The 15408-nt window shown below is 38.7% G+C and overlaps 2 protein-coding genes across 3 annotated transcripts; both read left to right on the top strand.

Annotated features, from left to right (window-relative positions):
- Positions 1 to 207: 207 nt before the first annotated feature.
- LOC143861739 (transcription factor TRY-like) lies at positions 208 to 4825 on the top strand. Of its 2 annotated transcripts, none has more exons than XM_077372633.1 (3): positions 208 to 491; positions 617 to 701; positions 4586 to 4825. In XM_077372633.1, the coding sequence occupies exons 1-3, from the start codon at positions 440 to 442 to the stop codon at positions 4701 to 4703; spliced, it is 255 nt and encodes an 84-aa protein (XP_077228748.1). In that variant the 5' UTR covers positions 208 to 439; the 3' UTR covers positions 4704 to 4825. The 2 variants fall into 2 exon arrangements, with proteins under 2 accessions (XP_077228748.1, XP_077228747.1); XM_077372632.1 differs by having other exon boundaries at positions 220 to 491; positions 614 to 701.
- Positions 4826 to 9261: 4436 nt separating this feature from the next.
- Positions 9262 to 12516, top strand: SWEET3 (Nodulin MtN3 family protein). Its single transcript, XM_077372695.1, has 6 exons — positions 9262 to 9492; positions 9586 to 9622; positions 9723 to 9945; positions 10335 to 10496; positions 12027 to 12146; positions 12232 to 12516. Exons 1-6 carry the CDS (start codon positions 9456 to 9458, stop codon positions 12352 to 12354), a joined length of 702 nt encoding a protein of 233 aa, XP_077228810.1. The 5' UTR covers positions 9262 to 9455; the 3' UTR covers positions 12355 to 12516.
- The last annotated feature ends 2892 nt before the right edge of the window (positions 12517 to 15408 follow it).

Raw genomic sequence — 15408 nt, forward strand, 5'->3', positions numbered from 1 at the left:
CACTCGATAAATCATGAGTTATCATTTTAGATTTGAAATTGATGAAAGATTTCACTGCATATAAATAAGATAATACGATAAGAAAAATATTTCTGTTCATAAATACATAAATAAGATAATGTATATAACAAAGAAGATAAGGATAGAAATTTTTTTTTAAAAAAAGAAACGATATTGTTTAAAATTCATTCAATGATGATGAGTTGATAACTACTCGTCAACTCCTTACTTTTCTTTGTCTTCCTCTTCTTCTTCTTTTCGTTTTGTTTGTTTGGTTCCATCTGTCGTTCCATATTTCCCAACCATGTTTCTCTCCATATAACCCTATTCAAATTTTGGAAACTGTTAAATCTCCTCTTCTCGTTCCCTAACTTGGTTTTACTACCAGTTTTTCTCGATTCTTCTCCAACAGTAATTTCCTCTCTCATTTAAGAAATCAATGGATAAACGTCGTCGAAAGCAGGCAAAGACCGTGAAAGAAGGCTCACAAGGTTGGTTTTCTTAGAATCCCATGTCTTCTCTTACCTTGAATCTTGATTAATTTTCTCTACTCGCTCTAATTAAAAATACTTAATGTTTTTTCTTCTTTTTGTTTTAACTTTCGTATTTCTAGAAGTTAGTAGCATTGAATGGGAATTCATTACAATGACGGAACAAGAAGAAGATCTCATCTATAGGATGTATAAGCTCGTTGGCGACAGGTAAACTCAATCATCAGATACATTTTTAATGGCCTATTGTTGAAGTATATATAAATAATTAATTAACACCAACTCTAACAGCTTAAGCTTTTGGACTAATTGGTTGTTTCACATGATATCAGAGCTATATTGATTAAATAACTCCTTGATATTAATTAAAAATTCAACAGCTTAAGCTTTTCGAGATATTGGTTGTTTCACACTTATTGATCTTAAGGTTAGGGACGATGGTTGCAACCTTGAGATCATGGGTTTGACACAATAGAGAAAAGGGTCTAGTTTGTGAGGGTTGTTAGTGTTGCGAAGGTGACATTTTCACGTGGCACCTAACTATCTACAAAGCATTGCACCATTTAGGTCATGGGTTCGACCCTAGCAGGCCAAAAGAGAAGACAGAGAGGGACGAAAGGGTGTCACTTCATTCCCACTGTGGGGCTACTTATATTTGAGTCTGATTGATGTCCCTTCATTGAGCAAATGGACAGTGCTCAGAGGAATTCCTCACCGTATAGCAAATACGTACACGGGGATGTCAGTCTGATCACGATTGCGTGGCCGTGATAATGCTGGATATGTTAGAATGCTGCTGATATTGGCACTATAACTCCAATTACTAGTCTGGGGCATAGGCTTAGTTGAGTTGAGTTGACTGATATTGGCACTATAAGTTTGAAAAGTTGCACAAATTATGCTTGTATTTTCCTTGTGAATTGGCTTCTTAGAACTTTTTGGGAACGGTAATAACAGTTGACAGCTGTTTAAATAATAAAAGACAAGCAGAGCTTGTGCAACTATCAAAACATGGTAGTGCCAACATCACTATATAAAAATGTGAAAAGGTGTTTTGATTTAAGAGCTTGTTTCACGTGTCTCACTAAGTGGGTCACTGAGGAATCAACCTTTGGAGGGCTGAGATTAAACCTCAGGTTTTTTAGTGAGACTGATGTCAGCCTTTCACAGTAAACTGGTAGGCTGATTTCTATTTTGTAGGTGAGGCACTTAGTCGTGAAACAAAAGATGTTGATTTTAGGGAGGAATGATAAGGTGAAAGTCGCCCTTGCAAAACAAACCAAACAAGCTATTTTAAGTCAACAAAGTGCATTTACCTTTAATTAATTTTGTATGGGATTTGCTAGGGACCAACCCAGAAGGCGCATCTGGGCTGTTCCATTTCAGAGCAGCCTACATAGGCTTGATGAATTAAATGAAAAGGACAAAATCTAAGTGGCTAACCCTATGTGGCTGCTTATGTAATCCTATGCGACTGCTTTAAGATGCAACAGCCCAGGGACGAAATGCCAAAATGCCTTGTGCGATGGTCCCTAGCAGATCCCTTATCTGTGTCATTTTCATATTTTGTTGTGCCCTTGTAAAATGGGAATCGGAAGCATCCTCGCAAAAGGCATTTCCCAGATGGCTTGTTGCATGTGAGAGCAGCCACCTCGTAAATGAAGACAAATCTGCTGAAAAGTGAGCCCGTGTAGCTGCTTTCACATGGAACAGGCCATCTGCGAAATGCCTTATGGTGCTAGATATCTAAAAACATTAAAGAAAGGATATGCTAAACGGACGGGCGCCCATGCATGAGAGATGGGGTGAAAGGGCACCCCCATTGGCTGAATGCCCCCATTGATAAATGCACAATGGGGCGCCCTTTTACCCCATTTTTGCAAGGGCACCCTTCACTTTAGCATTCTTCAAAAAAACTAGATGACGTCCTCCGATGTGACACGTGCCCAAGAAGACAAAAAAGTGAGCTCGAATCTCCATGAAAAAAAAAAAAGCCACATGAAAATGATCACTTTATCAGTCATTTTCACCGTCATCTTTATTCTCTGGACGTCATCCCATTTCAGAAGTGTTTTTAAAAGTGAGATTTTATAAGGGGGTAAGCCCTTTATAGTCCCTTATTTCTCAAAAAAAGTACTGTACGGACCACATTATAGGATGATCCAAACTGTCCATGTGATGGGCCATACCGTAAAGAGGTTGTGCCCAACAAATCATTTCTATAGGATGATCCCAACCCTCGGATCTGTAGAGGAACTGCATGTTATGGAAACCTCAATAGATCGAAGGGCTAGGATCATCCTATGGAAATGATTTTTATGGCACAACCTATTTACATTATGGTCCATCACATGGGCGGTTTGGATCATCCTATAGTGTGGCCCATACAGTATTTTTTGAGAAATAAGGACTATAAGGGCCTCCCCCATATAAAATCTCAAAGTACCACAATGAGGTGCCCAAGCGTCAAGTAGGGGTACAACTCGGGTCACGTTAGGTCTGGTTGAGGCCAACCCAACCCAACCCGAAAACTTCAACCCCCAACCCAACCCGAGTTTCAACCCGGCTTGGCTAACCCAACCCAGCCCAAATTGATTTTTCCCTAACCCGAACACAACCCTACCCGACCCAATTTCCCAAGTTTGGTCGGGTTGACCATGACAATCACCTATTTACATTTTACTTTAGTTTGTTGTTTGCCTTTACTTTTTGGATATAAGTTAATAGGAAATATTAAATAAGTATTATAATTGTAAGGATGGAAAGCAAAAACAAAAAAGTCAACAAAAGGTCAAAAACTACAAAAAAAACATGTATATTGACAAACTGTAATTTGGCGGGTTTACGGGTCGGGTCGGGTTGCCTGGTCCCCAACCCAACCCAACCCAACCCGAATTTAAGTCGGGTTGCCAAATTCCAACCCTGACCCAAACCCAACCCGAAATTGATCAACTCAACCCGCCCAAAAATCGGGTTCGGTTCAACCCAACCCAAGTTGCACCCCTAGTCAAGTCCTATAGAGCGATACAATAAAAGTACCCCTTGTTGTTTGATCGAACAACATTCTCTTAAAAAGTGAACTGTTGGATCAAAAGTGAGCTGCTGTTGGATCGAACATCAAGGACGGCTCTTGATGCTCAGGCACCATATAAAAACTGTTGTGCTAAAGGTTGCGTTGGTATCTTTTTAATTATTATTATTTTTATGAAAGAAGGTACACTGACTTATTTCAAAATAATCTTAGAGAATGGTCTAGAATTGTATTCTTTTCTTGTTTCTTTCAATTCGATCCAATTGCAGGAATCATGGTTCGCTATCGAACTTGGAGTACAATCCTTGATCGATAGTTGTGGGCACCGTGTCATGGGAACTTTATTTTCATACGTGGGGAAATGAAAATCTTAAGACAAAGCATTAATTAGCTTGCCTTGTCCTACCCAATTTTCTTATATTATATCTTGATGTTTCTTCTTTCAATTTTTATCAAATCGTTACTAGTGTGTTTCCTACTATGATCATTTGCATTTTCGTAATTTGGTCATTCACCATACCAACTAGTCCTAATAAGTTGGTCCAGTTTTGTAGGATAGGCCTCATATCCTTCTTTAGAATGTGGTCCCACTCATCATCATCATCAGATTGTGAAACAAGTCTACAATGAACGTTTCTTGTATACCCACACTGTACACCTTGAATGCTTACATTCGCAGCGCTTTTTGTGAGGGATTTTGTGTTAATGTATAAAAGATAAATAACGCCTTTCTCTAATAGCTTAAGCTTTTGGAGAAGTTGGTAAGTAAATATGGTATCAGAGCCAAAGGTCTCGAGTTCAAACCTCCTGGATAGTAAAACTCCACATGCGATGGTCGGCCCAAAGTGGGATCACATGTGCCACGTGTTTGCCAAGTGGGCCACACGTGCGGTGGAGTGTTAAAATATAAAAGATAAATAACGCCTTTCTCTAACACCTTAAGCTTTTGGAGAAGTTGGTAAGTTAACATTTTGATGGGAGCCGTAAACTTGCTAAAGTAGTCTTGAGTGGTCGTCAGAAAACAATGTGGGAGTTTATTAATGAAGATGGGTTTTTTTTTCAGGTGGGCACTAATAGCAGGCCGGATTCCGGGCAGGAAACCAGAGGAAATAGAGAGGTTTTGGATAATGAGACATTCAGAAGGGTTCGCTGGAAAGGGGAAGGGCGTGAGAGCTGAGTGAGTGAAATGCTTGGATCATTAATGTTGTGAGTATTGGAGGAACATTTTACCTTTATTTCAATAGCTGTTGGTACAAGATTCTTGTTTTGGTTCTTTCCTTTTCTTTTCTCATTTTTAGTTTTAGATCATGGTCTTTTCACTTTTTAATTGTAGATCATGGTCTCTCTCTCTCTCTCTCAATAATGGAAAAAATCAAAGTAGATATTTTACTCTTCAACCTTAGGAAAAATTGAATTATATTCGAGAAGAAAAAATAACTTGGGGATTTGCTAGGGTCCATGCAGAAAGGCATTTTGTGGTTGGCTGTTGATTGCGAACATAGTTAGCAAAACTCCGTTTTAAACGGCATTTTTTTGAAGAAAAAAAACACGTTTTATAGGTTTGCCGTTTAAAACTTTCACAACGAATAAAACTCCATTCATCTTGTGAAGAGGCATTAGTTGGGGCCCATTTGTTCAATGATCCAAACCATTTATCCGTTAGCCAGGAATGTACATCCATCAAAATCCACTCCCATTACTTCTTTATTTCCTCACACCTATTATACCTCCAATTGTCTGTTGATCTGTCTCTTGATCTCATCTTAATCAGATGATCCTAGCCGCTTGATATATCAGTCCTAGTTAAGAATTACATCGAAAAAAAGATAAACCATGGATTTCTCAACGCATTAATCTGACGTATAGGATGTTCGCTCTTAATTATGTTTTGGTTGGAAAATTTGGGCTGCATGTTAATTTTCCTTTTGTTGCTTACCTTACACGAGTTCTACATGATGTACCAAACTATGCATTTCTGTTGTGTTTACCTTGAGCGAGTTCTACGTGATGAACCAAACTATACATTTTCCTGTAACAATTAATTTTGTACTCACCCGTGTTCAAGCCACCTCTTGATTGGATGTTGTGCAATGCAGCATCAATTTCTGAGTTAATTTCAATGACCCTCTTGATGAAGTTTTTCCGAAGGAATCTTAAGTCATTTCCTCTGTAACCTTAGTGCTGCGGAGCTATTATCGGCGTGATAGATAGTGTAGAGCATTGGTAAGCCAAATTTTGACAAATAGTCTGCAGCTGTGTTTGCCAATCACACCTAATGGAAGATTACCCATTCATTGAGGGAGGCAAACGCAGCTGCTGACTATTTAACTACCCCTGTAAAGGGGATTTTATTCGCCTCCCCATCATACCCCCCGGATTTCCACGATATTGTCTATTCGGATTTCATGGGAAAATCATAAGCTCGCTGGTAACATCTTCATATTTATCTAAGACACCGGTAGGGGTCTTGTCTAACCCCAGCTTACCCATTAAAAAAAAAAAAAGAAAAAAAAAAGCATTGGGAGGCCGCGTTCAAGAATACTGGCCAATGTTCGATTTCATGAGATGGGTATGGGTGTCATAGGAAAAAGTGTAAGTGTTGCTATGCTAGGATTATGTATACATTTTATATAGGGAAACGATATCAGCACTCCATTCTTTCGATATTCACGCTCTCCTAGCTTGTCTTTTAATACTTAAGACGCTTGTGGAGCTTTCTGGGAACTGTAATAACCTTTTGAAAGCCCTTTAATACTAAAGACAAAGAGCTCGAATATCAAAAGATGGAAGTGCTGATATCATTTCCCTTTTATATGTGCTATTAGATGAATGATAGCCCCCCCCCCCCCCCCCAAAAAAAAAAAAAAGAAAAAAAAAGAAAAAACGCTAAATGAGAGTTCAGTCTAAATATGTGCTGACAAAAAATAGGTGATGATATATTCGCACCCCGTGTAGGATGATTCACACCACTAAACGTAATTTGACGGAAAGCGTTAAAAGTCTGCCACAATTCACATTATAAGGGGTGCGAATCATCCCAATGGGGATGCGAATTTATCATCTAATTATAAGGAAAACACTTTGAAAGCATTATGAAAATAATGAAAACGCTGGGTGATGTCTAAGATATCCTTCCATCAGTGTTAACTTTCAAATAAATGCCATCTTAAATAACGCTATAGCTGGCAAAAATAAATAAATTTTGGAAATGTTTTCAGCACTACTGTATTTTGATGATGGCACTCCTCACTTTATTAAAAGTACAGTATGGTCCGCACTAGGGCTGCAACTCGAGCAGGGTAAAACCCGACCCGCATCTACCCGACCCGAAAATAGCCTGGGTCGGGTTCAGGTTTCATGGGTTTCGGGTCGAGCCGGGTTCAGCATTCAAAAGCCCGCATGAATCTCGGGTCGAGCCGGGTTTGAAGGGGCCCGACCCGACCCGACCCGAGGTACATAAGTTATAGTATGTATATTTTTTTCTATTGTTAGTTAAAAGTTAAAGGGATAATTACATTTACACCCCCTCTAGTTTCTGACACATCCACTTCCACCCCTATAGTTTAAAACGTGACAAATACACCCTTGTAGTTTCAATTTGTTTAAGGTAGGCCCCCTCAGCTGAAGGATCGTCCATAGATTGAAGGGTTAGGATGATTTAATGGAGCTGATTTTTTTGGCACACCCTAACTATGTCAGGACCCATCAAATGAACGCTTTGGATCATCCAAACAATGTGGACCCACATTATTTGGATGATTTTTTGGTAGTGTTTGGATTCGGGTAGGGGCCCACATTATTTGGATGATCCAAAGCGTTCATTTGATGGGTCCTGACATAGATATGGTGTGCCCAAAAAATCAGCTCCATCGGATCATCCTAACCCTTCAATCTATGGACGAACCTTCAGCTGAGGGGGCAAACCTTAAACAAATTGAAACTACAGGGGTGTATTTGTCATGTTTTAAACTATAGGGGTGGAAGTGGATGTGTCAGAAACTAGAGGGGGTGTAAATGTAATTATCCCAAAGTTAAAAGTGAAAACCCACGCACCCACTGTTACTGTATGTGAGTGTAATTTCTGCTTCTATGAGTTGAGTTGATTCAAGTGTTTGATTCAGCATTGTTTGATTGTAATTACAACATTGTTTGATTACAGCATTGTTTGATTCAAGTGTGATGTGAGTGTAATTACATCATTGTATGATTCAAGTGTAATGTGAGTGTAATTTCTGCTTCTAGGAGTTGAGTTGCCTTGCCAAACAAGAATTTTCCTTAAAAATTTGCGTCAACGTGAAAAAACCCGACCCGACCCGAACCGACCCGAGATTTATCATGGGTAGGGCTGTGTTTGGGAATCGTGGGTTTTCCGAAAAAAAACCCGACCCGACCCGACCCGAGATATTTCTCGGGTAGGGTTGGGTTCCCAAAACCCGACCCGCCCGACCCGAGTTGCACCCCTAGTCCGCACCATAGGATGATCCAAACCGTCCATTAGATGGGCCACAACCTAAATAGGGTGTGTCTCAAAAATCATTTTCTAAATGTTGATCCTTACCCTCCGATCTGAATGTTAGAGGGTTGGTCCTAACCCTTTATAGATCGGGGGTTAGGACCAAGGAAATAATTTTTGAGGCACATCCTATTTAGGCTGTGGCCCATCTAACGGACAGTTTGGATCATCCTATGGTGCAGGCCATACCGTACTTTTAATAAAGTGAGGAGTGCCATCATCAAAATACAGTAGTGCTGATAACATTTCCCTAAATTTTTTATTAAATACTTGATGTGCACCGAGATAAGGGACATATTAGAAGACTAAGGTAAATTTGATATCGGCAACCCTGAGGATACAATAGCCCAGGACACCATCGATCTCTTCACGTTCTGCATGATGGGAGATTCGGAGAGATTTGAACCCCGTTCTGTATGATCTCTCTATTTAAGGTGTTCATTCAAGGTATGGATTAGATTTGAAAACAATGTATCCGTTAGAATGAGGCGTTTAGAAAAATAAATACAGATGTTTTATATGTTAAATTACCTACTCGATGACCCTTGTTTTCTTCTTAACATTCACTTTACAATAAAAATAGGGGAAATTATATCAGCACAACCATATTTTTTATATTTTCACTAACCCATCCTGTCTTTTAGTATTTAAAGAGCCATCAAAAAATTATTACATATCCCAAAATCCTCTCATGAGCCATTTAAAGAAGAAAAGACAGCTGGGTTTGTGCAAATATCAAAATATGGTTGTGCTGATAGCATTTCCCTAAAAATAGAGATGATGAACCGCATGGTATCTCCTTTTTTGACCCACATGATCACCTTTCTAACTTTTCCACGTGGGACTATCCCTGTTAATGGGAAGAGTCTAAACACACTTTTGAAAACCAAGGGCAAAATCATAAATAATTGAATCTTCTAAAAAAATGAATTTTAAATATTCCAAGGTATGGGATTCCAAGGTATGAAAACCAAGGTATGGGATTCCTTCTCATATTCCAAGAAACTTTTTTATTTGGAGGAATAAAAGCTTACACCATTGCTCTAGAGATGTATTTTTCCAAGTGGGTAGAATTAGCTATAGTGAAGTCTTGTAGCATGTTCCACTCACGAAAGAACAAAACCCAGAAAATAATTCCCTATGTTTGTGCCTTTTCCCTCTTATTCTGTCTGCTTACGACACTAATCATGCTTTAATAATTATTATAACCTAAAAAGATAGAAAGTGGAGCTCTAAAATTCAGAGTTAAACCAGCAAATGCTAACTATCCACTATTGCTTCAGACGTAGACAAACACTACTATCTTCTTTGATGATATTCCAGCTTTGCATTATTTATAGCCCATCAGTAATGGCTAATCAACAGTGTCAGACTCTTCATAGCCTTTAGCTTCTCGGCTCCAATATATAGGTTTGAAAACATGGGAGCTACTTTACGCTTTGCATTCGGAATAATGGGTAATTTGTCTTCCTTGTCATTCTTGGTTGCAGTGTCTTACAACCAAACGCCAATTTGTCGTTCTAATGTTTCTAATGCCTATGTTTTTATAGGAAATGCGGCTTCTTTGCTACTTTATGCGGCACCCATGTAATTAGAATACTTTCACCTACTATTGTTAATTGGTTTTTGATTTTTTTTTTCCAACATTCATATATATTCTGATATTCATATCTGGTTTTCTCCTCAGATTAACTTTCAAAAGAGTAGTAAAGAAGAGAAACACCGAGGAATTCTCTTGTGTTCCTTACATAATCGCTCTGTTGAACTGCCTTCTGTATACTTGGTATGGTTTGCCTGTAGTAAGCGTGAAGTGGGAGAATTTCCCTGTGGTCACAATTAATGGCTTAGGGATTCTTCTGGAGTCTTCTTTCATTCTCCTTTATATCTTGTTTGCTTCGGCTCAGACAAAGGCAAGCACTTTCACACTTTTACTAACCTTTCAATGAAGTTTAAACAAATAGATGTTCATTTTTGCATCTGTAAACGCCAATTTGACAATTAATGTTCACATATGCATGTGTGTGGATTTACATTTATATCTAACATATCTTCATGTATAACACTCTTCAAATATTTCTTGAACCAATCATTGACTCGGCTGATTAGACGTTTTATCTTGGCTAAATTCTTTATCAAGTCCAAGTTTGGCCCTATCAAGACAACCAAAAGTTCACTTGACTCACCCGAGTTGATGAAAATTAATAGCTTCAATCATTGCCTTGTGGTTAACTCATTTTTGCCATTGCATAGTACATGTTTGTAACTTATAACACTTGCTAAAATTGTTGTGGAAATACAGAAGCTGGTTTTTTGGATGGTGGTGCCCGTGATTGTGTTGTTTTGTGTCACTGCATCAATCTCGACATTCGCTGTGCATGATCATCACCATCGGAAGTTGCTTGTTGGAACCATTGGACTGTTGGCCTCTATAGCCATGTATGCGTCTCCACTGGTAGTTATGGTGGGCTCTCTTTCTTTCTATATATAATTTCTTAGTATCACTTTTTAGGCCTCGATCTATAACATATTTCAATGAGATTAGTGTGCTCATTGAAGTTTAGATAATTCATTGAAGCTGATGTTGTGAACCTTGACCGACAGAACTTCTAGGTGAGTTTTGATTTTGAGACAAACTATGCACGTAGTGCAGTAAAAGTGTTAAATTATCACCTGAATTGTTATGTTACATTGAGGTCAAGCTAAATTGTAAATCTCTTTCCTTTCGGCCAGTTTGTTTTAGCTTGAAACAATTAAGTGGAAGTTCCTTACATTTTGCTTACACTTAGACCTCCTGTGGTTTCTGACACATTTAACTGAACTCCTAATGTTTAAAAAGTTACAAGTAGACCCCTGTGGTTTCAATTTGTATAAGGTAGGCCCCCTCAGTTGACGGTTCGTCCACAGATTGAAGGGTTAGGATGATCCGATGGAGCTGATTTTTTTGGGCACACCCTATCTATGTCAGGGCCCATCAAATGAACGATTTGGATCATCCAAACAATGTGGGCCCATACCCGAATCCAAACACTACAAAGAACACAGTGGGCCCACATTGTTTGGAAGATCCAAAGCGTTCATTTGATGGGCCCTGACATAGATAGGGTGTGCCTAAAAAATCAGTCCATCGGATCATCCTAACCCTCAATCTATGGACGAACCGTCAACTGAGGGGGTCTACCTTACACAAATTGAAACCACAGGGGGTCTACTTGTAACTTTTTAAACATTAGGGGTTAAGTTGAATGTGTCAGAAACCACAGGGGGTCTAAGTGTATTTTTCCCTAAAAGAATTTGAGCCCCAAAAGTTTAGCGGGCCAAGATGAATGGATGATCTAAACCATTCATCTCGGAGGTCTCACTTAAGATAGGTTGTGTATGCACCAAAATTGGGTGCCATTGGATGATCCTAACCATTTCTTTTGTGCACTTTTTCTCTAGTGTGAATAAATATTAAAAAATATATAAAAATATAAATTTGAGAAAAGTATAAATAAAAATAAGGAACTGATATCAGCACTACCATGTTTTAATAACGGCACAAGCTCAATTTGTCTTTTCTTTTCTAATTAGCTAATGAGTGCTTTTTTGGGAATTGCAATAGCCTTTGACAACTGTTTAAATAATAAAAGACAAGATGAGTTGGTGTAGTTATCAAAACATGGTAGTGCCTAAAAATATTAGTAAATTAGAACTTTATATTGCAATATGGGATTTGCCAGCGTCCATGCATAAGGCATTTCACGGATGGCCTGTTGCATGTGGGAGCAGCAATGCAGGCTCACTTGTCAGCAGATTTTGTCTTCATTCATGAGGTGGCTGCTTTGACATGCAACAGGCCTTCAACGAAATGCCTTCTGCGACCCTTACAATATATAGGTCATATGGCAAATAAGCAAGTAATACATATTAGAACATATAGTTGTATGCTGTGACTTTGTAATATAAAATATTTTCTGTTTCTATTCTGTACCCCTTTCAATTATTTTTGCAGAAGCAAGTGATACAGACCAAGAGCGTAGAATTCATGCCTTTCTACTTATCCCTTTTTTCATTCCTCTCTAGTTCCTTGTGGATGGCATATGGACTGTTAAGCCATGATCTTCTCTTAGCGGTTAGTATTATGAAGTCATCAACTCTAAACATTACTGCTAGGAAAAAAATTCTAACTAAATTTTTTATGTGTTTGCATTTTGCAGTCTCCTAATCTCTTGGGTAGTCCCTTGGGATTCCTCCAGCTTTTGTTGTACTGCAAGTATAGAAAATCAAAGAGAATTTCTAAAGAACCAAACAAGTTGGATCCAGAGAAGAATGGCATGTAATCTGAAAATTAGCAATTCTGCACTTTACATTCTCCTCATCTCTTGATTAGCAAAATATAGAAAACTTGGATACAGAGAAGGATCTCTGTTAGATATAGAGGAGAATATCATGTACTTCAAAAAAGAGAAATTTGTAATCAATGGAAAGTGAAGTTTGAGCCCTGAAAATTTATTGTGTTTTTCTTTTCTTTTTTTGAAAAAGAGAAATAATAAGGGTTGAAAAGGGTGCAAATACTAACATATACTTCGTAAATTTGAATGACCATTTTGGTGGAACAAATATAAGTAAGAATGAAATTTGGTATTTTCATGGCAAGCAAAACAATTGTACTAAAAGTCTATTTGAATACTACCAAAATTGGTCATTTTTTTATATAAGATTATTTTTGAGTTATTTTTATTTACAGACCGGACATTAAGACCGCTTTGGAAGGCATTAACTAAGATACATACATAAGTTTTTTTTTTTTTTCATTTTTTTGAAATGGTGCAATCTAAATTAAAAGAAGGGGAAAGCCCCCGACCGTCAAGTCACGTGATGGTGGTACTTCAAAAGTACCACTCTTGATATTTGATCCAACAGCAGCCTCTTAAAAAGTGGGTAGTTGTTGGATCAAATATCAAGGGGGTACCGTTTTGACGGTACTTGACGGTCGGCCACCATATAAAAACTCTCTCTCTCTCTCTCTCTCTCTCTCTCTCTCTCTCTATATATATATATATATATATATATATATATATATATATATATATATATGTGTGTGTGTGTGTGTGTGTGTGTGTGTGTGTGTGTGTGTGTGTGTGTGGCGGGGGGTGGGGAATAAAACTATAGGCATATAAGATTATATTCAAGTATTGTTCATTTATAAAAGATTTTATTTTTTGTTCTAAGGTCTAGTTTTGATTATTTGGTTTAAAAGGGTTTTATGGCATTGAAATGTTACAAATTTTGACCTCTAATTTTTTCTTACCAAGATTTTTCACTGTTTACAAATTGGAATTTTTTTTTTATCGTATAGTAAAATTGAATGAAAAGTAGGTTGCCCATCGTAAATTCCATGGGTTCACACTGGTAGAAGCAGGGGGATTCACCACGCGAATTGATATGGTTCTCATGCTTCCACCAATGGAGATCCCCTAGGCCATAGACTGCTTCTCTAAATTTTATTTTAATTAATCATAGAATTACAACACTCGTTGGTGATTTTGGCAGATAAATTCTCCTCAGCTTTGGCAATTTGATGAACCTACAATAAGAAACTAAGGGGATGTTATATGCCGTATATTAAGAGAATACCATTTAGGCCCCATTTGTTTTGGATTTTGAGAATGGATTGCGAGTCCAAAACTGATTATCACAATCGGTTCTCAAAATACAAACAAACGGGGCCTTACTAGAACATCAAAATCCTCCGAATACTGTTTAAAATGTCTGCCGTGTAAAGATTCTAGACAAGACTTTTGATGGGAAGCTCCTCACGGTCTTAGTTGATCTGGGAGATGAGTATCTATGCAATATATAATATGATATTACGCAACACAATTGAAATCAATATGAAGTGGGAAAACCATCACGCATGGCTATGGCTATGGCTATGTTAGGAAAAAATCCTTAAAGAGAATTAAATGAAAAGAAAAAGGCGGTATGAAGTTGATATTTGATAATGCTTTGCTGAATTTTTTTCTGATTCATACTCATAAGAATAAAGATTAAATGACAGTGTCGCCAACCCCGGATGGGAACCACTATACCCGAGTCAGGATGAAGTTTAACTTTGATGGCTCGATCTTGTATGTGGAAGGAACCCGGACCCGCATGAATAGGAGGCATTGTAAGGGACGAGCATTCTTGAAACTTCTTGGGCATTCTCGAAACTTCTTGGGCATTCTCTGGTCCTCTCGAGATAACTAATTCCAACACGGCAGAAGTTAGAGCAGCTCATCAGGGTTTGAGGAGCAAGGAGCTTAACATCTTCAATAGTCTGATTGGCGAGAGTGATTCCCTCAATGTCATCAAATGGTTGAAGGGTAATCACCCTTTTCCATGGAGGGTCCACACACAGGTTTTGATGAGATTCAGGAGTGAGTGGAGGGTACGTCCATCTCCTTCTGCCACGTCAAAAGGTTGGCTAACAGTGAGGTGGATAGGTAGGCAAGGATGGTGTCGCAAGGGAAGGCATCCAGTTCTTTGATTTCCACTGACCTTGTGCCCGATTAGCTATCTCCTGGTCTCCCCATTTTAATGTGCATCGTCAAGTGTCGTCTCCATTTCGGCATTTTTCGTTGCCAAGGCAAATCGGTTTTGTTCTCCTTCTTTACCCAAATACTAGCACCTCCGTCCCTCATCGCTAATACTCTCCTGCTCTTGGCATGCATGGTTTCTTCCCACCTCCGCCTACCATCCACTTCTTCCTGGGAATTTTTTTTTTTTTTTTGGGAGTATTCTTTGGTGCATGGTAGTGATATTTGACATTGCAGTCCTTACGAGATTTCTCTAAATCTAGCAGAAGTCAAAGGTATGGATTTTAAGGGTGCAACTTGGTTCAGGTTCAACCCGAGGACAAAAAAAAAAAAAAAAAGGTCGTGTCGGGTTGGGTATCCTTCAGGTCTGGGTCAGGTTGAGTTTTCCCAACCCAGGTTGATTTGGGGTTGAGGACTTGGCAACCCGACCCAAGTGAAACCCAACATTTTTTATCATATTTAGAAAGCTTAAAAGCTCGGGTTGGGTTGAGTTTGGTTGGGTTGAACTCAGGTTAGGTTCAGGTTGGAAAAAGGGTTCCTCGGATCAGATTAGGCTGGCCTCAACACGACTCGAGCTGTACCCGTAGATTTTATTAAGCTTCGCCTACCAAATCCATGTACAGTATAGTTTCTTTCTTCAAATTCCCATAGAAGCCTCCCTCACTAGGCACCTATGAGCTTAGGAAAGACGCCTGAGAGCCAGCATATGCATGTCGGTTCCAAATGAGCTTTTGATAGGAAGCCAAATTTACCCCGGAAGCCTGAAGCCCGGCTTCTTGTAAAAGCTCTGTTCGAAAAAGAAATTATGCATAA

The sequence above is a fragment of the Tasmannia lanceolata genome, unplaced genomic scaffold, assembly GCF_043159265.1.
Source record: "Tasmannia lanceolata isolate RefF3 unplaced genomic scaffold, GAP_Taslan_0.1 ptg000037l, whole genome shotgun sequence".
In the NCBI taxonomy this organism is placed as follows: Eukaryota; Viridiplantae; Streptophyta; class Magnoliopsida; order Canellales; family Winteraceae; genus Tasmannia; species Tasmannia lanceolata.